This window comes from Primulina huaijiensis, chromosome 5, assembly GCF_012295235.1.
Source record: "Primulina huaijiensis isolate GDHJ02 chromosome 5, ASM1229523v2, whole genome shotgun sequence".
Lineage (NCBI taxonomy): Eukaryota > Viridiplantae > Streptophyta > Magnoliopsida > Lamiales > Gesneriaceae > Primulina > Primulina huaijiensis.
The window spans coordinates 21,784,935-21,808,296 of record NC_133310.1 but is presented as its reverse complement, the minus strand read 5'-3'; the positions used below and the strand labels follow the sequence as shown (position 1 = coordinate 21,808,296).

The window sequence follows — 23,362 nt, the reverse complement described above, 5'->3', positions numbered from 1 at the left end:
ATTTGTAGAACTAAAGATTTTAAAATATTTTTATCATTTAGTGAGACTGAAAATTTTGGATGCAAGTCACCCCAACAATCTGCGGCATGCACGGGGCTGAAGAAGCGAGCTCTGAACCGGTGGCTGTGTACCCTATCGTCCGACGAGTTTTTGACAACCGGTGGGTGCCCGATTTGTTTGTGGGAGTTCATGGATGGGGGAGAGAGTCCGGGTTCTGCAGAAATGCGGTCATGGGTTTCAAGTGGGGTGCATAGATACGTGGCTGCTCTCGCATTCGTCCTGCCGCTTCATTGCTTGAGGTGGAATTTAGATAATGGTCGGCTTTAGATTATGTGGCACAAGGTGCATCTCAAATATCACGATCAAGACTTAACTGTAACAAAAAGTACTACAATTCTCAAGTTAAAAAATAAAAATACAATGCGATTATATCTTATTTGATTTGATGATATTGATTGATAAATATTTTATTTGTGGTCCAATCAAATTTTAGCTTTTATGTAACAATATTAAACCTGTACTGTAGTCTACTTCGTGAATCATAGGCATTATCTATTCAAGCACAAATTAGATCAAACACTGCATGCAAATTTAACGCATGGACATCGATTTTACTCTTGTATAGTTAGTGATAGAAACACATACTTGGATATTTTTATTGAAATTTTCTAATTATTTGACATACTTTCTCTCATTATATTATATATTTACAAAGTCATATTCTTTTTTCATAAAATTTTTTAAAAAATTGGGCCATGGAGTTGAATCTTTCTGATTCTAATCACTGTGGGCTGAAATTTTTTTAGTCTGAATTATTGGGCCGGACTGGATTCTGGTTGAAGCCTATCGAGAGCCCGCTTTCACTCCCGAATGACTCCTTAGCTCCGAACATGATCAGAAACGTACAAATGTGAAATATGGCCTTAAATTGATTTTATTTAATAAAAATTTATGAAGGAACGATGGATTGCTTGGGAGCTGCGAGCATATATCCCTCGCTTGTACCGTCTGTTAAACGGATTATTTCACACTGCCCGTGCAGCCCGGATCACTCCACATGGGTGATCCAGGCCCACCTCCATGTAAAAAAAAAAAAAAATTGACTCTGAAAAATCCGAGCCGTTGGATCGACCCCTGCGGGCAGTGGTCGAACTTACCCTGTTAAACCATGCATTGGGTGTTTCTTGCATGTTATCCAACCTGGAAAACAGTTTCCACAATTACTCATTTTTTGGACCACATCTTTCGAATCTTATTCATTCTTTAAAGGTCAGTAATGAATGCTCAACATATCAAAATTATGTATATATTGTAAGTTGTAAATATTAATATATTACTAAATGGACATAAAAATTATTGATAATAACCTTTTTTTATTTGAAAATGAGATATTCGAATTTGATATCTCGTTCAAACATGAGACATTTGCGACATATTGAACTTAACACCACGTTTTCTTCTAATAATTCTTAGACAAAAACTTGTGTGAGACGGTCTCACGGGTCGTATTTTGTGAGACGGATCTCTTATTTGGGTCATCCATGAAAAAGTATTACTTTTTATGGTAAGAGTATTAATTTTTATTGTGAATATCGGTAGGGTTGACCCGTCTCACAGATAAAAATCCGTGAGACCGTTTAACAAGAAACATTCCCTAATTCTCTATAAGTTTATTTAGGTTTCTATGAATGCCATCCGCCGGATTCGGTGGGGTCACACACACAGACTGCAGGTGATTCTTAGTATTCACGCCCACGCCTAACCAACCCCACCGTTTCCCATATATAGCTGAACGTAACCATCACCGATTGCCATTTTGGAGCCAATCACACCAACCAACCCCAAGTCCCACCCTAGCTCCAACGCACCCTCTGCTCCTATGACACTGTGTCCACCGCCCTCTGCCTCCCTAGGGTTTCAATCTTTCCTCAAAACCACTACGCGCTGTAAACTCTCCATTTCGCCGGCTGCTCCTGGAGGTTTCTCCCCTAATCTCTTACCGTTGGGCCGCCGAATTTCGCGGAATCGCTCGCTGCTTGTATCTGCCGTTTCTCATGAGGAATCGGTGACCTCTCTTCTCTTTTACTTTAATGTTCGTTATTTATTTGGGAGATTTGACTTTCTGCATTGTAGGGAGGACGGGAACATATGCAATGTAAATCGCTAGACCCGCGCGTGCTATTCTTTTTGCTTCTAGTTTTATTGATTGTAGCAAGAATATTTTCGGACTAATTTGTCTAGTTCTTAATTTTATTTTTCCTTTTGTGTTGTTTGGTCGGTCTGCAAGTGGGGTTTGGGGTAATTGATGACATTCTTGTACTTGATTGCTTCATCACCTTATGCGCGCGCCCCTCACAATTTAATTGAATTTGACTGCTAAAGGATGTGTACAAGATTTGTTGTTTGCGTTTAGATTTGATGCTTACAATCATTTTATGTTTTGCCGAGAAACTTGGGTAGCTTGAGACGGTTGAAAAACAATGCAGCTAAGAAAGGAATGTGTAATTTCTGATGGTTGACTTTATATCGGTTTCTGTTGTTCTGTGGAAGTCCGGCTTTGGAATGAGGCGATTCTAAATTCAGTTTTATTCATATTCCAGGGCTGTACTTGTTCTCTATTTTCATCTTACATTGGAAAACTCTTTTTTTTCTTTGGCTGTACAACTGTGCGATGTGATGTTTTCTTTGTGCATCAAAAGCTTTTTGAATCATATAATCATAATTCCAGTTTAATTTGTTTTCAGAAGCCTTCAGATATTGGTATAGAGGAGGAGGATTTGAAAGTGCGAGCTGAAGAATCACATGTGGCATGGCAGCAGATGCTCAAATCTTTTAAAGAACAATCCTTAAAATTGCAAAGTGTCTCAAAAGAAGCATATAAACTTTACAGTGAAAAGGCCGTGATCTTATTACAAGAAACTTCTGAAAAATTGAAAATTCAAGCTGAAAAAGCAAGACTGGATCTGAGAGTTATTGCTTCAGAAATAACTGAAGAAAGCAAAGAATACTTGGCCACGGCTGCAGATAATTACCCCGAGCCTGTGAAGGATATTGTTGACACCTTTGCTTCTTCCCGTGATGAGTTGAATGATGTCTCTAAAGTGCGAGACTTCTACGTTGGAATACCTTATGGTATGTTGAGCAAATAAGTGCTTGCTCGCATTTGCTCTGTGGAAATTTGACTTTTGACTGATACAAAAAGTCACACCGGCTGAAATATTTTTATGTTCTTATCCTACTTACACTTTCCAGGTGCTGTTCTTTCTTTTGGAGGCTTTCTTTCTTTCATGCTCACTGGAAGTATACCTGCCATCAGGTTTGGCATTATTCTTGGTGGTACTCTTTTGGCGATGAGTATATCAAGTTTGAAATCTTGGAAAAAGGGGGAGTCATCACCTTTAGTCTTGAAAGGGCAAGCATGTCTGTATTCCATTGGAAATTTGTACATTTATTTCATTTTTCTCTGTATTGATGGCAGTTGCTTTTCCTTGGCTATCTATCTGTTCATTGGCATTGAAAAGCATGCTTGTAGTTACACTTGCAACTTGCTGGCTTAAAGCTTGTTAATCATCGAAAGACGTCTCATATATGATCCTTAACTTTCAAGCTTTTCCTGAGAAAGATGTTTTGTTTGATGGACGCTTGCTGACTTGCTCATATCTTACATCTTTTATGCATTAGTCCTTGTTTTATACTTTCAGTTTTATATTGCATCACGTTGTTTGCCCCTCTAAGATTTTGCACTGTACATGGTGTTATCTGCTTGTATTTAGATTAGATATAACCATTTATACAAGGACACAATTATTATTCTGTTATGTATCCCATGCTTTGGTTGTTTATGGGAAGGAATCATCTTGATTTTAGAATAATCTTGTCTGATCGAGTGCTTTCTAAAATTGGAATAAACTTTACTAATGCAATTCTTGATGTGATTTTGGATCTGTCGTTGCTGCAGCAATTGCTACCATATTATTTCTGAGACAATTGCGCTTGTTGTCTTTGGTAAGTTCTGTTTTCTCACAGCCATGAGAGAATGTTATTTTGATGAAGTTGTAAGCAATGTTCTTTTATTGCTCTAACATCATTCATTTTGTGCTCCTTTGCAGCGGCCATTTATATTCAACTTTTTCACAACCTTTGTCAGGTCTCCGGTTCTCTGAAATTCTGAATTACGATTATCATACTTCCTCTTACTGCTATTTTACTTGACTAAACCCCAGTAGTTTTATATTCTGCTCTCTGGCATGCAAGTTCCTACCTGTCCAACGTGAAATACTTTTGATGAGAATTAGAACTGAAGGACTTGACCATCCATGTATAACTGAAGATGTTTTCCCTTTCAAACCAAAGATACCACACCAAAATTTAATGCTCCTAATTGCCGATGTTAGGATTTTTAGGGTTTTCTTCTCAAACCACAATACTGTATTTACTAATCTGCATGGTGAGATAATTGGAAAGGGTTTTATTTGAAAGTTTGAGCATGTTATAGATTTGTGCGAACTACTAAACTCAGGAGTGATGTGACTACCAAAAGTTGGACAGTGAGCACATGACAAATTAAAATGATGAAAGAGCATGCATCGTGCACGTTGTTCCTTTCTGCTCTCTTGAATCAAACATTGGTTAATCTATGTTCCAACGATGACATGTAATGTGCAGTGGTGGAGTATTTGCATTCTATCTCTACAGGATCATCAGAGATAGAGGTCAGCCAAGGGAACCTAATTCGGAAGCAAGGTTACAGGATTAGTTAATCTACATGTTGAGGTGACTGATCTTGAACTTCCTTCGTAGTCTCTTTAAAGCCAATGGACGGTAACACTTGATCAGTCTTTATAAATTAAATTTCCGGGTGAGATCTTGCTATTCAGATAATATAGAAAATAGGGATTTCAACTGTTTCTGGTGTTCTGACTTGATTTACTTCTTTAATAAGGGCAAAGCAGGATTGGTTGAATGCAAACAAATGTAGACGTTATCTCCAAATGCTTTTATTGTGTATAATGTAGTGCGTGTCCTATCTTTGTTCCAACTTGTAATGACCTCAATACTTTTTATGCGTGTCCCAAGTTTAATGAGTTCGATAATTTACCGTGATTTGATCAATATCTTAGCACAGATTTATTGGGATTCCAAAAGACTCCCTGACCCCGTGGATTTCGTTCTTTGCGTCAAATCAGTCCGTAATGGAGTGGATTCTTAACTGAAAGAATAAAACATAAAAAAAGTTCAGAACTCTGCATAATGTGAAGCTCCCCGGCTCGAATGCAATGCTTAAAAACGTTTACATTGATATATACAGCCATACAGCTACCCAAGAAAAATTTCCCAAAGTGTTTGGAAGTCCAAGAAAGGTAGCAGCATGTATGTGTATATAAGCTCCATATTGTACAAGAATGATGCCTGCAGCAAAGATGTTCTATTTCACCTCCCTCGCGAAGTTCAAATTACATTAAGCATTCCCATGAGTCATTTGACTGGGTAATTCATTAGTATTGTTCAAGGGCGTATATTGCGGCCTCTCTACCTTAATCTCTGAGTCCATCTTTGTCTGCATAGTACAACCATAAGAAAGCAGGTCTGGCGTGGATTTTGCACATCCTTCCTCATTGCTATCCGCTCAGAACTATACTCAACCCTTTCATGGTGAGAAATAGCCTCCCTCGACCAAAGATTTATGATGACCATTTCTCCTTCAGATATTTCTTTGCTTTATTTTGTTGACAAGATCCTTGCCGATGTAGCGGCGTTCTTGGTAATTGGAGGCTCAACCCTTGTAGCTGCTGCTCCACGATTCAGTGCTTGTAATAAGCGCTTTCTTGTTACTAATCCTATATGTACACTCGTAAACGATAATAAACAGCATGAATAAAATGAAATAAATAAGAATAGGTTCTTCCCGGCTTCGTCGTTAACTCAAAGTTCAGTATTATCGTTGACAGATTTTGAGCTTCTTTGCATCAATGAATAAATCTTCATGTGTTGAAAGAACCAAAACGAAGCATTAGTCAAAGTTTACCCGGTGATATAGAGTTAGATGGATAACATTAATCACTTTTTTAAGTTTTGGAGATTAGGAAAAATTATTTTTCAAAATAATCTTGGGAGCTTATAAATGTAATCGGCACAATTTGTTGATCAAATAGTTTTTATTCTGAATGGTAATTAAATCATGTAAAATTTTATTTAGTAAATGGTATTAAATTATACTTGAATTGATAATCTTTATAGATAATAAGTAAAAAAAACTTTTTATTTTTGAAACCGAGTTAAAATGAGATTTTGAAGATTGAAGACTTGTCCAGAATATTACTTAATTATATAATTTACGAGAGTTATATAAAAATTAAACTGAGATTTGAACATTACATAATTTTCTTGAATATTATGTAATAACAGAATATTTATGAGAGTTACTAAAAAAATTGATTGATTTAAATGTAATGACTACACTGAGTAGGGTAAATATTGATAGAAATGTAATTTTGGGATAAAGACTCACTGGTGTTATGATATTTGATTTTATTTTGGATAGTATAAAATGAGTTTTGAAAAATAAAAACAAGCATTGCAAATTTTTTTTTCTAAACACACACTTGACTTCTTTTTCGTGATGCCGCCGTATAGCTCAAGAACATCCATATATGCTTTGCAACTTGAAAGAAAATGTATGCGCACAATGTGCCTCATTTTGAACCAATGCACAAACATATCCACAGAAGACCATAAAAGGTCCGAAAATTTGGACAGCACACCAATTCAGGTAACCAAAAGTGGTAGCATAACTTACAGTAGAAAGATGGAATAATTCTGAAAAAAAACTGCGATAAGGATATTTACAGGTTAGAAATCTTTAATTTAGATGATGTGCGGCACAACATGCGGCCGCTCACACACAATGAACGATAGAACTATCACATTAGCATATTTTGTACAAAATCAGGCAATGCTGCTGCCACGCCATCAAAACTTAAATCTACGGTCAATTTCATATTCATATGTTTCATATTTGTCAGCGTCCAGAGCCCTCAAATAAAAATCTGAGATCTTCGACTGTGAGGCGAGTAGCAGGCATGCCACTTTGATCTTCACCAAAAGCAGATGCGACCATCTTCCTCTTGTCTTCCTGTAGGCATGATAAACAGAGTTTTAGCAGTTGACACCATTTCTCACCAATTACCAGAGTCAAAGAATCAATTCACCATTATTGTCCTTAAACTTGCATCAACTCATTTAGCTCAAATCTTTCAAGTCCAGAAAACACAGGAAATCAATTGCAAAACGCAAAAAGCGAATTCAATTTTATCATTGTCCCCATCAATTACGGAGCTTCAGATGACGTACAAATATTACATCTCAAATGAGGCCAACCAATAGCAATTCCAACGTAACAAACAAGCCAACAGCAACCATTCACATTGGGATTCCAGGCAAGAGTAGGAATAAGTAAACAATATCTTTTTACATTAACAAGTTCTCGAAAATAATGATCACGTAACAAGTTACTAGATACCAGCCTTTTGTCCATAAGAAGGCCAAAAAATATTCATTTCCAAGCAAAAATAATAGTCAACCTAGTTAAAACTAAATTTATCTAACGTCAAGTCAACCTCGTTTGTTTCATTTGAGCAGGGTTACAACACATCTTTATTTGTTGAAATAGGGTAAAACAAGTAGCCAACGTTTACTTGTTTTTGTACCCAAAATGTTCCTGAAGAAATATTAGAGAATTCTACGACAATAGATTGGTTAGGAGCCCTCAGTAGTTATGGTGACACACTAATACCGATAAATTTATAAAAAAAATAAGAAATTATAGAAAACATCTAGCGTTCAACAAAATAAGAGTGTCAGCTGAGATGAATGACTACAGGGATGGAGTAAAATAGAAAAGAGATGCCTATGCCTTCTATGTATCACTAGAGGATAATCAATCAAACAATCAGTAATTTCAACAAATTCAAAGAAGCCTGTCACACTATAGGCAATGCACAACTTTGCCACAAGTATTTGGGCAATCCTGGTCGAACAGAGAAATAAATTCATGGAAATAAGAAGAAATAACTTCATGGAAAACAAGAAAAAGAAATACGGTTCTGATTAAGAATGAACTGAGTTGAGAAATTATATGGCAAAAAAAAAAGATACTCATGAGAGCAAGATGAAGCGGCTAGACAAAAAGATTGTAATTCGATTAAAGAGATGATCATAGAGGCATGAGTCAGAAAAGAGCCTAGAATAACCATGTCAAGGTGTTCAATCCATACCCAGACTCAATCAGACAATAAATACAGCCTCAAAGCTCAATAAATAAATATATCAACCAATAAACAATGTTCAAAAGATTAGAGGTGAGGATACCTGAAGAGCCAAAATGCGATCTTCAACAGTGTCCTTGATGGTTAACCTCGACACTGTAACAGGACGCGTCTGTCCTATCCTATGTGCTCGATCAACAGCCTGATCTTCTGTTGTCGGATTCCACCAAAGATCCAAAAGAATTACGCGGCAAGCAGCAACCATGTTCAGGCCAAGATTTCCAGCTTTTAGAGACATCAACATGACATCCACCTGGGAAATAAAGTAATATTGAAAGGGAAAACAATTGACCATAGGTAAAGGACTGAGGAATAATTCTGACACAATCCATGATGGTATTTGATAACCAAAAAAGCATAGACACGTGATTGGGGTACTAATGATTAAGTGGGTAAAAAGATTGACGAAGGGCAGACTTTCCATCTCAAGTCACAGTACTCTGTAGTTGAGAAATGTTTCAAGCTCAATTTTGGAACGAAGAAGTAACTCCTTATTTAACTCTTTTTATCACTGTTTGAATTCTTATCCACTAGCCAATGCTTGGAGTTAGAAATTGCTGCAATCAATCAACTAAAAGAAATATGTCAAGCGTTTGTCAAACATAAACATAGAAGTTTGATCATCTGCATCCAATGGGAAATTCTATCCTAACATATTTAACAACCCCTCCAATGGCTAATCCCACACCAAGAGTGTTACCCCCGGTGTAGGCTAGAATTTTCCGTATCCAATAAAATGAAAAATGTCAAGAGTTTATAGGCTAAAAACATACATTTCCTCTATATAGAAGAACCCGACTTTATCATTTTATAAATGCTAACAATAGAGACAAGTCTATAAGTTGGTGCGACTTGCTGATTAGAAACACCACATTTCATTCAACGATGTAATTTTTTTTTTGACAAGAACCTCCAACATGAAATTCAACAACTATATCTTCAATCAGATACAATTGAAGCCAACAAGAATGGAAGACGTCCAGACACCTTAGAAAAAAAAACACTTAAATTTTAACTAGTAAGAAATTGAGTAACATGGAGATCAAAGTCCAACCTCTGGATCAGTGTTGAAATCTTTGACAGCCTTGTCTCTTGCAGCTATTGACATTGTACCGTCAAGCCTACGGAAATTTATATGGGAGTTCTTCAGTGATATCTCCACTAAGTCCAACATGCTAGTCCACTGGGAAAACACAATGGCCTTTTCAGGTTCTTCACTCTCAGAATCCAAGTAGAGACCACTTGAAGATGAAGCATCTCCCCCAACTGTAACCAAATCATACGACTTTGACCTCTGACTTTTTGAAATGCAATGTGACTTGAGAATTTCCAGAGCAGATCTGATTTTAGAAGATATGTAGTCAGTTTGCAGAACCTTAGATTTTTCACCCATTTCATATGAAACGGTGGTATCACTGTCAATATCATCAGATAAACATCTTCGTAAAGTCGCTCGGGAATAAACAAGATCTGCACCAAGTTGTTCCTTGCATTCTGGGGCTGGACAAGTACTGTCTTCCCCTGTCAAATGATCTGAGACACACTGATAACAGAAAACATGTCCGCACATTGTGACGATTGCATTTTCAGGAGGATCCTGTAGAATAACAAACCATTCAAAAAATACTTTAGCCTTTTGTGGTTAACATATGGTTTACCTGCAATGAAAAATCAACAAATGAAAGTTGTCATTAATTAATTTTTCATCACTCATGCAACTGTTACCATGGTAACTATCAAAATCTCCAAAACCATATTGTCATCCCTACATGTTGCACGACGAGAAGAATCCAACAAGCATGCATTCACAGTAGCATTATCCAATAAACAGTTCCCAACACCTAACATGATTGACACCGTAGACACTAGACAATAAATCAATCACTAGCAGGACCATTATACGGAACTCATAAAAATACTAGTTGACAAGCATAAAGAAAGAACTGAATCCTTTAACAATCTCATCAATATACAGCCAGCCTCCAGAAAAAGTGATAACTAGACATCAGACATATCATTTTCCAATGCATAAAATCTATGAATCACCTCAAGACCAAAAGGTCACCTCTAGCATTTGATCGACCAAGAAAAAATGATCAGTTGGTCAGGAAAGCACAAAAAAACAGTAAATTAAACGAAGATCAGGAGGTCAACAAATATCTTAATTTATGAAGAAAAAATTAATCAACCCCCAATGAAGAAGGTTGAGATTTTCTAAATCTTTATTTAGGGGTAATCAGTTCTACCAAGTAAGTTTAATCCAAATTTGTAGCAGAAGTTATCTTGGAAAATCTGGTAAAAAGGTTGCGCATGCAATATGTGGTAACAATTTATACATCAAACTTGCATTCGATCACATGATCGAAACATTAGAGCTTCCAACTTACTTATAAGATTATACATTTTTTGTATTTTTCATGCGAGATTTCCTTGAATAGATTTCTGCTACATAATTAGAGAAACCAATTGAGACGTCTCCCATAAAAAATGGGACTCTAACAAAACACAAAGCACATTCTTGCACTTCAACTCTGCACCATTCTCAACCATATGATTCATCAATATTAACAATAGCAAGCCATTGGTTCTATGCAAAACAATATCGTTGAAGACTTCATTAAGGTTCAGTAAAAGGAAGATTAATGGTTTTGGCGATCCAAGAAGATGACTAAATGAGATGAACCAGGTTCATGTGATAAGCACCAAAAAAGGTCTTAAATGAGAGATATCGTACTTTGCATGCAAGACATATGGCCAAAGAATCTTCCAGAAAATTATTTAAATTAACAAGTAATTCCCTCGGGAGTGATTTGGCCATCTCAGAGGAAACTTCTCCAACAGGATCAGAACGGAAGCCTTTGACAAGTAATGGATGGTCACAGGCTTGACGAAGTCGGAGAAGCAGCAGTAGTATATTTGCATAATTTTGATTCAACGTGCCAGCAGCAGCATATTCCTGAAAATTACCTATTTTAAACCCAAACTTTTTTACAATCGCAATCAAAACTAAATGTCAATAATCCACCATCAAGTAAAAGATATGAGTGAAAACATTAAAAAAAAACCATAGATCTAATTAACCACCACGATCTGACAAAGGACTCGTGAATTTAAATCATGGCAAATAAAAGACTTTGACACACTTGTCCTAAAATTTGTCTCATGGCACCACAATCTCCAGGAGTTTGTGCTACTGATATCGTTGAAAGGACAACAGATTCTCTGGCACCAACCTCAATGTTGTATCTACTAATGTCTAACGGGCAAAGTTATCTCCAGTAGACATGGAGGAAAGTGTATAAATTACCCTATTGGTTCATAAAAAGCCACAACATCAGCAGTCTTCCTATCAACATATAGCATTCTATCAATTAGTTAATAGTCTCTATTTCATCATTGACAATGTCGGGTTAAAAGGTATGGTTAGTCTGATGAACTGTAATCCTATTTCATTCCTTAAATATATCCATATTAAACATAAAAACACAAAGCAGACACATTGAAACCAACAATTACACATGACACTAAAACGAGAGAGAGCTGCAAAATATCAGAATTAAAAGGAATTAACTCATTATTGTGACCCAGAAATGAACCAAAATGGTTACAAGGGGATCATCAACAACAGCTTATTATAAAAAATTAGATCCCACCTAAAAGCACCTAATGCCTTTTTTATACAAGTACCACTTCTTTAAGATAATGATGCCCATCATAAAAGAATATTTGGCAGATAGCCCCAGGATGTTTTAGACCATAATGTAGCAATACCATAACATAAGAATTCCCACCACATTCACAAATTAATGTTTCCATCCCTAGTTGCGTACCTATAGCTTCAAAAAGAACATTGTCAACAACTGATGATTCAAGGTAAATTACTTCAGTTAATAACATGGATACCCACATGCCAGAGGCAAATATAAAAACATCAAATTCAGTTCCACATAATCCAATAAAATAGAAACAGTAAAGATATCATGAGCAATAATTATTAGACAATGAATCCATAGAGATGCTATCACAATAATTTTACAGAGGACCGGTAACATCAGGGGAGGAAACTAAAGTCAAAATGAAAAAGTGATGATTAATAAAGCACCAAAACACGGACAAGAATAACACTAGTGGATGAAATTGGCAACAAATTCCAGTAGCAAACATCGATAGAATCACATCAATACACACATTTACAACTGAATTGAAACTGGAATAAGTGGATGAGAGATACACACAAACAAATCAAAATAAACACGAGTCACACACAAAGGAAGAGGAACCTTAAATTGCTTGCGTGAATCTGCTTCAAGTTTGCTATAAAAGGTCCTTTCTTCTGCAGCAAAGTCCACCCGCTCTAAGTGTACTTTCTTGGGTGGCAGGATAATTATAGGTTTGCCATCAATAAATGTGCCTAAGCCACAAAGAAAGGATTATTAGCATCAGCCAATATAAATTATCTATACATGTGAAATTAACTGAGGCCATTTATCGTTGCATTTTCATCGAAAACAACATGAAATTAACCATTTTGATTAAAAATGACATACTAAAGTCTTCGAAAGAAATAATATTTGATAAAAAAAAAAAGAATTAATCAAGTAACACAGAGAATCTGCCAAAACTACTTGTGCTGCTGGGCTAATCGAAGTTTCCACCCTTGACAAAAAAAACGGTCACTATATTAAACCACAATATCCATTCATCCAGTGTTGGTACAACCAATAAATCAAAACGTACACAGTTCAATACTGTCGAATGTGAAACAGTTAGAATCACCCTTGACAAAAAAAATGGTCGCCATATTAATGTCAAAAACTCATAGATAAGTGTTGAATCATGAATGATTTGAAAAAATAAAAATCCTTTCAAATCTTTTACCACCTTCCGCATTCCAGAACATATTTTCTAAATAAAACAAGAACCCTATATCATTTAGCAAACCTCTGTGAATTCTTCAAAAGATAGAAACATTTTTGTATAAAACTATTTTATATTAAAGAGTATTCTCACGGATAAATAATGATAGAAGAAATTGAAAATCACCTTTAGTTCGACGCAACATGATATTTCTTAAAACAACCTGAAGCTTTTTGTATCCTTTGGCTGAATCCCTTGAAATTAAAGTCTTGATCGAGGAGACAAATGTTTTGTACTTATCATATGGATCATATCTCAAAAATCTGAAGTAGCTGAATAACTCGTCTATTGAATTTTGTATTGGTGTTCCAGATAAGCACCATCTTCGCTTTGCTCTAAGGCTGCAGCAGGCCCTGGCCACTTGAGTTCTATGATTTTTTATGGTTTGAGATTCATCCAAAATAACCCTAGACCATTTTACCTTCGCTAATGTGCCACAATCACTATCAAAAGCAGAAATATTGATGTCTTTTTTACCCTTCTTGGACCTCTTATTAGCTGACAACTTTTTTCGTTTCTTTGCCATGGAAAATGTAGAAGATAATCCATATATGTCTCCATCTTTAGGTTCACTGTCGTCCTCTTCAACCAAAGGTTGTCTTGGAACTTCATTGGACACAATGGCATACGTGGTCAAAACCGCATCATATTTTGCTAATGATGCAGGACTTTTAGTCCTATTACCTCCATGATAAATCAAAACAGAGAGTTTAGCTTCATCTGTAACTTTCTCATGCAGCTCTCGAGCCCACTGTCGAAGAACACTAGCTGGACACACAATCAATGTACCTGCTGTCGGCCTCCTGCAGTGAAATCCCGTTACTTTGTTACTCGTCTGTGGAAGTATAGTAAATTCTTCACTCTCTTTAGCCTGCTTTGTTTCATCAGCTGCAATATCCCTAATTTCATCATCGTCATCCAAATCTAAGGCTTCAGTTTGGATATTGCATGAGTCTTCGGGCTTAGATTTTCCCTCCAGAATTCTTTGCGCGTGTATGAGGGCAATCATTGACACAGTCTTACCAAGGCCCTGCAAAATGGAAAATTTATAAGAAAGATTGAAGGGGAAAAAATGAAGTGGCAGAAACGCTAATTCGCAGACCTGATCATCAGCCAAAATTCCGCCCAAGCATAAACCAGATGATTCCTTCTTGAGCATCCACGCCAAAGCAGTTTTCTGCATGTGAAAAGTACTATGCTCAGAACTACATGTGCACAGCACAATTAAAGGGTGTCTAACAGAAGCAGACAATGAATGACCTGGTGCCTAAGCAGAGATACAGACAATGTGCCATCAGGTAAAGTAGCTTCATCTTTGGGTTGATGCAAATCCTGCAGGAAAATGACAACGAGTCCAGCATGATATTGTTCACTTATTTAGCAATCAAATGGAATAAGGTCTCAAGCTGGGTAAACAGTTGCAAGAAAATCTTCTCAAAAATAGGTCGGTCTTTTGTAGGTTGCAAACATGAAATAAAGTAAAAAATACACAACAGAAAGAGAGAGGAACAATGTCCAAGTTACTGAATTTTGCAAAAGTGAACTATAGAAAACACTGTACAGAACTTCGATACAGGCACATACAACCAAAGTACCTTCAGAAGCAACCCACACTGGAGTCTAATTCTAGTAGAGAACAAATAATACTTTTCGATTACCACCATTGTTTAGAAACTGGAGATGGACGTTCAACTAGGAACTGCATTCAATCCAGAATATTCAACAAGATAGTTAGTTGTACAGATTGGACTGATGCACACTGGCAAACCGGCCCTGATCAGAAATTTCCACCTCTGATTCCAATTTCTCCAAAATTACGAATTTTAAAGTTTGGTACCCCCAGAATTTGAACTCTCACTGGTTGATCACAAAAAGTTGAAGTGTTTATAATGATTGAACAAAATAATAGTGATGAAGAAGATTTGGAAAACACCGAAATGCTGGAAATGGAAACATATGAGTGATGTTGTAAAACAATTTTACATTACTCTTCCATATTGCCAGCCTAATTCTCTATCATCATTTCAGTTTTCATTCTAACTAATCCTACATTCCTTCATTTCCACCTACCACCGCGATGTTAAAGGCTTCAATCAGCTTCTGAAAACGGATTTATTTGCCAAAAAAGTTCAAATTGGTACCATCAGGCAACAGCTAAAAAACTCATTAGAAATACAATTAGACAATTAGTTGAATTAATAAGTGAATTTTGTGCCAACAGGATATGCCAAAATATGGATGACTCCACCCTGGAGTTGAAAGAAATGATGGGGTAATCCAATTTGGGACGAAAAAACAAACATGATCAATAAAGAAGAGTTAAATATCAAATTAGTCAGTTCGGATCATGTTTGATATAACTATAAACCTATGATATGACTCAGTTGTTATTTAGTTGGAGTGGTTGCCCCCATCATGTGATATCCCAGAATATTTTCTCACCCATAGTCATCATAGACTTCCAAATTAAGCGAAAACAAAAGAGTTGTAGCCCTAGATCTATGGTCAAACCACGTCAGGAAATATAGGCCCTCATTGATCATGATTAAGTAACAATGTTTAGCTGTGTTCTATATTCCTCTTTTGAGTCTTCTCTCTATCATTGAAAAGTTAACAAGAAGATAGAGAGTAGAGTCACCCACTAAGCTTCTTAATCTTCAGAAATAAAGGCACTACTACAACATGAATAAATATAAATCTTAGAGGACTGTCTGAGTTGCTAGAGTAGATGAGCATTTGATCAATAATCAGGAATTTGATTCTATTTACTAATATTTTTCAGGCGAGTTTGTCACATAGGGTTTGCTCAGTGCGGTTTACCTAGCTAGCGTAATTTGCACGCTACTATGTTAGCCCGAGGGTTTATCCAGTGTGCACCGAAGAATAGCAGCTACGGTTTTCATCATCATAAAAAATACTCATAAAACATTGCCAAGAAAATGGAATAAAGAAAGTGAAATCGAAGAATTTTTTAGAATACGGAAGACAACATTGTTGGGATAAAATCAAGATCAATGTTGCTATGTGGATTAGTACTCATGAGGAATTTAAGAACGTGTTGATTCCAGACATAATTGAAAGATTGGGATTATGTGTATCATTGATAGAGCATCAATTTTATGTAGCTTTTATTGAAAGTGAACCACTAGTCAACTTATTGTAATTAACATTTATTAAATTATTAATAAAATATCTTTTCTTATAAAAAAATTCGAAAAAAGGTGAGATACCAACGTTACAGATAACAAATATCTATCCAATTGTCAAGGAAAACAACAAATATAAAGCACTATACAAATCACCCGCGAATATGAAATTAGGAATCATGTCAAACAAGTACCTGCAAAGCTGCTTGGTAAACAAATCTCTCATCAGCTCCAGCAATCCTTTCTTCACCAACCCCTGTTTGATGCATGGAATCATTTGAACTAAGAACCTGAAGGGTTGGAGAATATTTCCCAATCATCAAAGATGAAGGTAATAGCCGATTCCCTCTTTTCTCATACAATGTTGAATCATTCACAGTGACCCGGTGAAAATCTTCGACCATGTGGTTCTTTCCATTTAAAGAATCTGATAATGTTGCTGGTTGATAATATTTTCCATATGTTTCACGAATTTGACTGCCACCAACATTCTCCACTAAGTTGTTCGATATCGCTCTCGATATGGAAGGTTGGATGGATGCAGGAAGTGCTCTCTTCATGGATTCAGGAAAAGAACGTAATTCATGAGTAGTGTTGAATCTACCAGCATTGTTTAAACCATTAGATTGGTGCGAATTCCCATCCCGAGCCATCCTTGAACTTGAAGCTCTATGGACCTCGTGGCGTTTTGAGGAAGTTTCTCCATTAACAGCAGGCCTCTTGGAGGAGGAAAGAACTTGATGAGAATGACCATTGTAACCTGTCAAATGCATTAAAGCAAACTTGATATATAATATACTTCAATAATACTGTGAAGGTGTTTGCATGCAGCAATTCAGATATTACTCGTCGAATGTGGAGGATTTGAAGATCCCCATGATGGAAGTACCCTGAGATTTACAGAAGAGGCACTATTCGTCACAGGAGACCCTTCTCTATAATTGTCTATCTCCCGTAAGTCTGAGTCACTGTCGGATGATGAACTGATGTCAATAGGATCCAATGAAGCCATTTCTGATTTACCTACCACCTCTGTAAAATTTCCAAATGCTGAAGAGACCTGCTTTTCATGTAGAAACACCTCAAAATAGCATAAACACAACAGTGGACGCATGACACAACCATCTGGAGGCAAAATGTTTCACTTACAATGCAAGAAATTTGTCTTAAACCACCAAGTATTCCACGAAAAATGGTAAGCATTTCTGACTGATCTTTATTAAGCTAAACATGGGATCCATATGGACAGGAATTTGTGGAAGTACGTAAACTTGGTAAAAAAACATTGAATCTTCAAGAATAGGACATGATGTGTTACTAAAGATACCAAAACCCTGTCGAACCTGCCAAAAAGGGGGAAAAGAATATAAATATTGAATGAAATGGGTTAACACGCAAATAAAAATGGATGGAAACTAATTTAACCAGGGCGGGAACGGATGTAATTGACAAATTTAATTTATTTTAGGCCATACACTCGCATTAGTCCGAAACCCAGACGTCGCCAGGGTTTAACCACATGCATAAAAAACAATTTTTTTAAAAAATACGGGTCTTGAAGGAAAAAATCAACACTGATGGATGAAAGAAATATTCAAGCAGATTAATTTCATCTTTAACACAGAATTCTCAATATTCAGCCGAAAAATTTTATCTTGACTTTCGAACTTCACCAAAAAGTAAGCATCACGAGCAGTAACAAATTTTTAATCTGGGACTACGTCAAATGGCTTTTAAAGTTCCAATTCAGTAAAAAAAAACACACACAAAAAAAAATGTGGGAAATAGGGAAGTGAAGGAAGGATTTAGAAACCTGGAGTATGATTGTGGCATTGACAGCGGAACTGGCGAAAAGGGAATGTCGATGCTCGGAAAACTGGTCCCGACTTCTGTGCTGTGCGCTTGAATGTACCAGAGGAAAACCCTAGTTGGGGAAGAGACTCTCCGTACTTAATTTGGTTCTGCGAGTTTATGAGAGTGACAATTCGAAGCCGTTGGTTAATTGTCTGTGTATATTTCAAATTAGCCCGATTGTGTAGGTAAATGAGAAAGATGTAATTTTCTTTGGGATGAATACTTTTTATATTCATATACAGTGATTATTATAGTTTGATGTGCAAACTTTACATTAAAACATACAAACCTCATTTGTCTATTAATATAGAAATTACTTATTTTTATATAAAATAAATAATAAATATACCATTTTCAAAATCAGATTCGACTGGTTCAATCGATCATCGATCATGGAACTAGTCCGAAAAACATTAAAAAAACGTTTGACCGATCGAACTAGTTAAGACTTATCAAAAACCGGTCTCAATGGTTTGCACATTTTAATTTGTAAAAAAATGATTTTATATTTAAAATTTTAAATTTTGTTATATATATAACGGTTTATCAGTTCGACCATTGATTCAACGATCGGATTGATTGAATTATTTTTATAATAAACCGGTTCCATCCTCGATATGAAAAGGTTGTTCATATACATCTATATATTGGCACATGTGGCCATTATTACTATTATTATTGGCTGAGAAGTATGTGGCAAGTAATTTGATTGTTCTTAAACAATATTTCAGATTCAAACTTTAAAAAAGCCAACAAGAGTAAGATTTAGACAAAAAGAACATTTTTATATATTTATTTTAAATGCTCGGTGAAATTATGTGCACATGACTCTCACAGTTAGTTTCTTAAATTTTTATATATATAATAATTCTGATTTATAAATTTAAAGATGAATACAATCAAAGATTTAGCTCAAAACCTTAAGTAACTTCTAGGGTTTGGTGGATGTTTTTTTTTAAAAAAATTTTGAATCTGTGGATTTTCCTAAGTTTTGGGGTTTCCGGACACGATTATGTACTTTAATGATGATTTTCTTTCATGACATGAAACACAAACATACTTTCTTATATCGCAAGTTTAATATCGTCCAAGTCTTAGGACCGTCTTATCTTGCATGACTCCAAATACCCCAAGATTTTAGCCAAAAATAGATAGATTAATAAATAAAACTATAATGTTTACCCTTGAAACAAACATATGGAGTTGTTAATATAATAAAATCCAAAAGATTTCACTGAACAAAATGGAAATAACCAAAAAGAACTGATGAAATCATAATACAAAACCAATTAAATCCACTCAAGAACCCATTTCCATTCTTTCCTGTATTGAGTCCAAAAATCGAAGAGAATCCTAGAAAAAAATCATCTACTGTGAAGATCTTTTTATTGGATTCTCCTATATTATTATTACATGCTAAAGGGGGAATGCTCACATGTGTTTAAATAGTATTGTAAAACACACACGAGTAGAAAATTCTGACAAACAGCTAATGCATTCGACATCTTAACATCCCATTTTTGCACGTTTCATACTGATGGTATTGAAAGGTGAAACACTGCCACTTGGTCCCAGGCTCTCCTCTCTTATGTTGGAATTTATCATGGCTAACTCATGGAGTTGCTGACTCTTGACAAAATCCTGTGACTCATCCTTCAAGAAAACAAACAAAACAATAATAAGATTGTGCAAAACATGACCAGTAGCAACCGAAAGCAAGAATGTTTTGGCATGTTCCAACTACAGAGAGGCCAGTATCAATGGCACTCATGGTCTAACTAAGACGAGATTACAGAATTCACAGTCGATAGAAGATCCAGGGAGAAATCTTTAGCATTTACTAGTGAATAGAATTAAAGGGTCCAGCTATTCAGACTTCGGACTTGCTTTTCAGCAATTTGAAGTTTCAGAAAACAGAGAATTAATTACACAGTGCAGGTGAATAAGTTTCTTTCATAGAAGTATACACACCACTGGCTTCAGCAGTTCCTCGATTATCTCTTGTGCTTGCTGTAGTCTAATATCAACAACATTTGCGGGTAAATCAGCCTCAATTAGGACATGGAGCGGTTCATTCAGGTGCTCATAACCTGGTCGGCCCCGTAGCTTCTCTTCCTTCAGAAGACAAACACCAGCAGAATGAAGTTAAATTTAACATCCATTAAATTCTCAAATCATGCCATGCCAATCAGCAGTAAATGTACATTTCTACAATAAAAGTACGTCATATAATTTTGATTCTCCCAAAAAAAATGCTACAAAACTCTATCACAAGGAGGGGGAGGGACAATATCTTACCTTTTCAGGGTCCTTTATTGAACCCTTTCCTCTAATATATACTCGACATCCTGTAGTAGCTTCCACTCGTTTCAATGAATTTCCTCTAGGGCCTAAAAGTCGCCCCACAAAATTGAACTATGAGGCCATAAGATAGGCATTAAGAAGATACTCTAGTGAGGAAGAATGCATGCTGACCCTAAAGAGTGTGAATGCACAAAAAATGTATTATTGAGAGTCAGGGAAACCAGCTCAATCAAAATCTTACGTTAGGATAGGTGTCAACAGGAATTTCTAGGCGCATGATTCTTTTGACGGTGTATGCACTAGGACTTGCTGGAGCTCCTTGCCAGCTCATTGTCATACCAGGGGGGCCGTACCTCTGAAATACAGTGGAGAAGTCAAATGGATGTATGTAGTAATTAGGTACCCAAGGCAAATCGAAGGTATTCTCACAGCGTATTCACTTCCACATTCAATAAGCCGAGAAATAATAACGAAAATCATGAAAAGTTAATGCTGTATCTTTTACATAACTCCTCTTATTTAATCTTTAATTTGATAGAAATTTAAATCCGATCGTAATTTGTAATTGCCACAGAAAAATTATGTCATAAACAATGAAATCCATGAACCCAGTCCTTTAGATTTTACTTTCATAAAGAACTTTCCTGAAGCCGCATTAATTAAACAGATGGTTTACATGATTCAAAGATTTGCAGTATACCAACCATATTGACGGAAGGAATTGTTATGTTTTAACGATTTCCATTGTTGCCTTGTGAACAGAAAGGCCAAGGTGAGATACTAACATAACCCTCGCACCAAAATTTGGAAGGACTTACCCAATTTGCAAGGTATGGCAATTTTTGGTAATAATGCAATAAAAGCACTCCTCCAGATAATAACAGATACTCATAGATATCCAAATTCAAAAAGAAAAGGGAAAACAATATTGCAGCCATGTTTACTTTTAGCCTGTAAGTGCAACACTAGCGGTGTGTAAGCATTTGAGTGCACATATATTACAAAGAAATCAATTACCTCTCGAGTCAGTCCGTTCCAGCCAGCTAACCCTGTACCACCAGCATTTGATAAAAGGTTTGAAGAAGCCATAGGGCTGGGACTTCTATGTCTTAGCCTCTCAAATTCTCCGAAGCCGTGATTGGGCATCATCCCAGTAACCCGCAAGATCTCTGGACAAATAAAAAATATGAACATTCAAATGATGATCAAACAGCAGCAAATATATTAGAAGAGGTGTATTTTTACACAAAATATTCATTTACATTTAGATTCTGAACGAAAGATTTCCAAGACCTGATATAAACAGCACCACCACTCATAACTGAGAAAATGAAACCTTTTCATGACATCGTCCTTACAAAGTACTTTTTTTAATCTAAAGTATGGGTCAGAGTGACAAAATGTTAAGAAGTGACACAAGAATGGATGCAGAAACAACTATCAACACGAATATCTAGAGCCAACAAGTACCTATAAAAGCAAACAGCGGCTGTCTGAAAAAAGGCATAAAATATCCAGACAAAAAGAAGGAGAAGAAGATCCAATTAATTCCCGAAATATAACCTTGATTCAGGAGTCTGCTACAGATGGGAAGAACTTGTGCGAAAGGACCTATATTTTGATGCTCCGCCAGTAGCTCTGATAAATACCGACTACTAAAATTTGTTTCGAAACAAACACAAAAGGGCGAACCCATATCAATCAGAATCGTCAAAATCTTTCAAGTAAACTATAAAAAGAATACAAACCAAATATGAAATCAGACCTGTCCGCATCTGGGATGCTTCTAATCTGCGGAGACACGGTTCTGGATGGCGAGAAGCTGGGATTGTAATGACCCGCCATGTGGAGCTTGCAAATCAAAATATCAGCTGTTCGGTGTCAACACCCACAACTCGAGAAGATTCAAAGAGGGCAATGACGAGAAGAGAAGAGAATAGACGAGGAGAGAGATACAAAGACACGAAATACACAACCCTAACCCCAAATATATAACGTTTCTGTGTATCAATAATATAATAATATTGTAATTAACAAAAAGAATATAAAATTAGGGTAGAAAAGAGCTGTTAAGATATTTCTTAACACAAGAAAGGGGGAAAAGAACAGCAAAATCACCATTGGGCTTTACTCGACTTCAATCACGGAGTTGCTTAAAAATTGTAGAAAATTGACAGTAACATTCATCGGAAAGTAAAGATTACTCTGTAAAACTTCGATTACTCTGTGAAACTTCGATCACATATTTACCAATACACAATATGCACGGATTTGCACTTCTTCCTAAATAAAGTTGCTTGGTTTTCTGTCTCCTCCATTAAAGTACTTCTGCGACTCATTTCCTACTGTTTTAGTTGGATTTTTACACTAAATGATAAAAATTGATATAATTTTGATATCTTTCTTCTCGATTACGAGAAAAAAATGCTCGATTATATCAAAAGATCTTGAATTTTCAGTGTCGCGAGTAAAAAGTTAATAAGACGGAAAAAACAACACATTAATAGTGTGTTTATGACAAATTCTTGATGTTAGTGTGAATTAATCCGATTCATATTTAAAATAAAAATAGTTTTGTTTTATGTATCAAATCGAGTTAGAAATATGTCACACAAATTGTTTCATAAAACAATCTCCCAAAAAAATTTTATATTGTTTTACCTAAAAGATTTTGACAGTTATTTATTATAATTAAAGATTTTTTTTGATTATTTACGATGAAAATTCATAAAAGTCAATAAAAATCTATAAAAGTCTATCATTTGAAAAAGTCATTAAAAGTCATCAAAATTCTGAATTGAATACACCCCACTAATA

At 35.9% G+C, this 23,362-nt stretch overlaps 3 protein-coding genes across 7 annotated transcripts; 1 reads left to right on the top strand and 2 right to left on the bottom strand.

The window, feature by feature from the left end:
• The first annotated feature begins 1,698 nt into the window (after window positions 1-1,698).
• LOC140977157 (protein FATTY ACID EXPORT 3, chloroplastic-like) lies at window positions 1,699-5,112 on the top strand. The gene is made up of 6 exons (XM_073441759.1): window positions 1,699-2,065; window positions 2,745-3,132; window positions 3,253-3,420; window positions 3,959-4,005; window positions 4,110-4,147; window positions 4,666-5,112. Exons 1-6 carry the CDS (start codon window positions 1,880-1,882, stop codon window positions 4,754-4,756), a joined length of 918 nt encoding a protein of 305 aa, XP_073297860.1. The 5' UTR covers window positions 1,699-1,879; the 3' UTR covers window positions 4,757-5,112.
• A 1,606-nt stretch (window positions 5,113-6,718) lies between these two features.
• Window positions 6,719-18,410, bottom strand: LOC140977155 (helicase-like transcription factor CHR28). 3 transcript variants are annotated; one of them, XM_073441753.1, is made up of 12 exons: window positions 18,201-18,410; window positions 17,537-17,730; window positions 17,234-17,450; window positions 16,582-17,147; window positions 14,502-14,573; window positions 14,344-14,418; window positions 13,368-14,271; window positions 12,605-12,735; window positions 11,059-11,280; window positions 9,379-9,921; window positions 8,368-8,577; window positions 6,719-7,132 (listed from the first exon to the last, which is right to left on the bottom strand). In XM_073441753.1, exons 2-12 carry the CDS (start codon window positions 17,588-17,590, stop codon window positions 7,019-7,021), a joined length of 3,108 nt encoding a protein of 1,035 aa, XP_073297854.1. In that variant the 5' UTR covers window positions 17,591-17,730; window positions 18,201-18,410; the 3' UTR covers window positions 6,719-7,018. The 3 variants fall into 3 exon arrangements, with proteins under 3 accessions (XP_073297854.1, XP_073297855.1, XP_073297856.1); XM_073441754.1 differs by having other exon boundaries at window positions 17,234-17,447; window positions 18,201-18,409; XM_073441755.1 differs by lacking the exons at window positions 17,537-17,730; window positions 18,201-18,410 and having other exon boundaries at window positions 17,277-17,415.
• A 1,100-nt stretch (window positions 18,411-19,510) lies between these two features.
• On the bottom strand, window positions 19,511-22,616 carry LOC140977156 (KH domain-containing protein At2g38610-like). 3 transcript variants are annotated; one of them, XR_012175369.1, is made up of 8 exons: window positions 22,311-22,614; window positions 22,109-22,200; window positions 21,563-21,714; window positions 20,787-20,900; window positions 20,540-20,656; window positions 20,213-20,356; window positions 19,655-19,894; window positions 19,511-19,622 (listed from the first exon to the last, which is right to left on the bottom strand). XR_012175369.1 is itself a non-coding variant. In XM_073441757.1 (7 exons), the coding sequence occupies exons 1-7, from the start codon at window positions 22,388-22,390 to the stop codon at window positions 19,748-19,750; spliced, it is 843 nt and encodes a 280-aa protein (XP_073297858.1). In that variant the 5' UTR covers window positions 22,391-22,616; the 3' UTR covers window positions 19,511-19,747. The 3 variants fall into 3 exon arrangements, 2 of the variants coding, with proteins under 2 accessions (XP_073297858.1, XP_073297857.1); XM_073441757.1 differs by having other exon boundaries at window positions 19,511-19,894; window positions 22,109-22,197; window positions 22,311-22,616; XM_073441756.1 differs by having other exon boundaries at window positions 19,511-19,894.
• Between the last annotated feature and the right edge of the window lie 746 nt (window positions 22,617-23,362).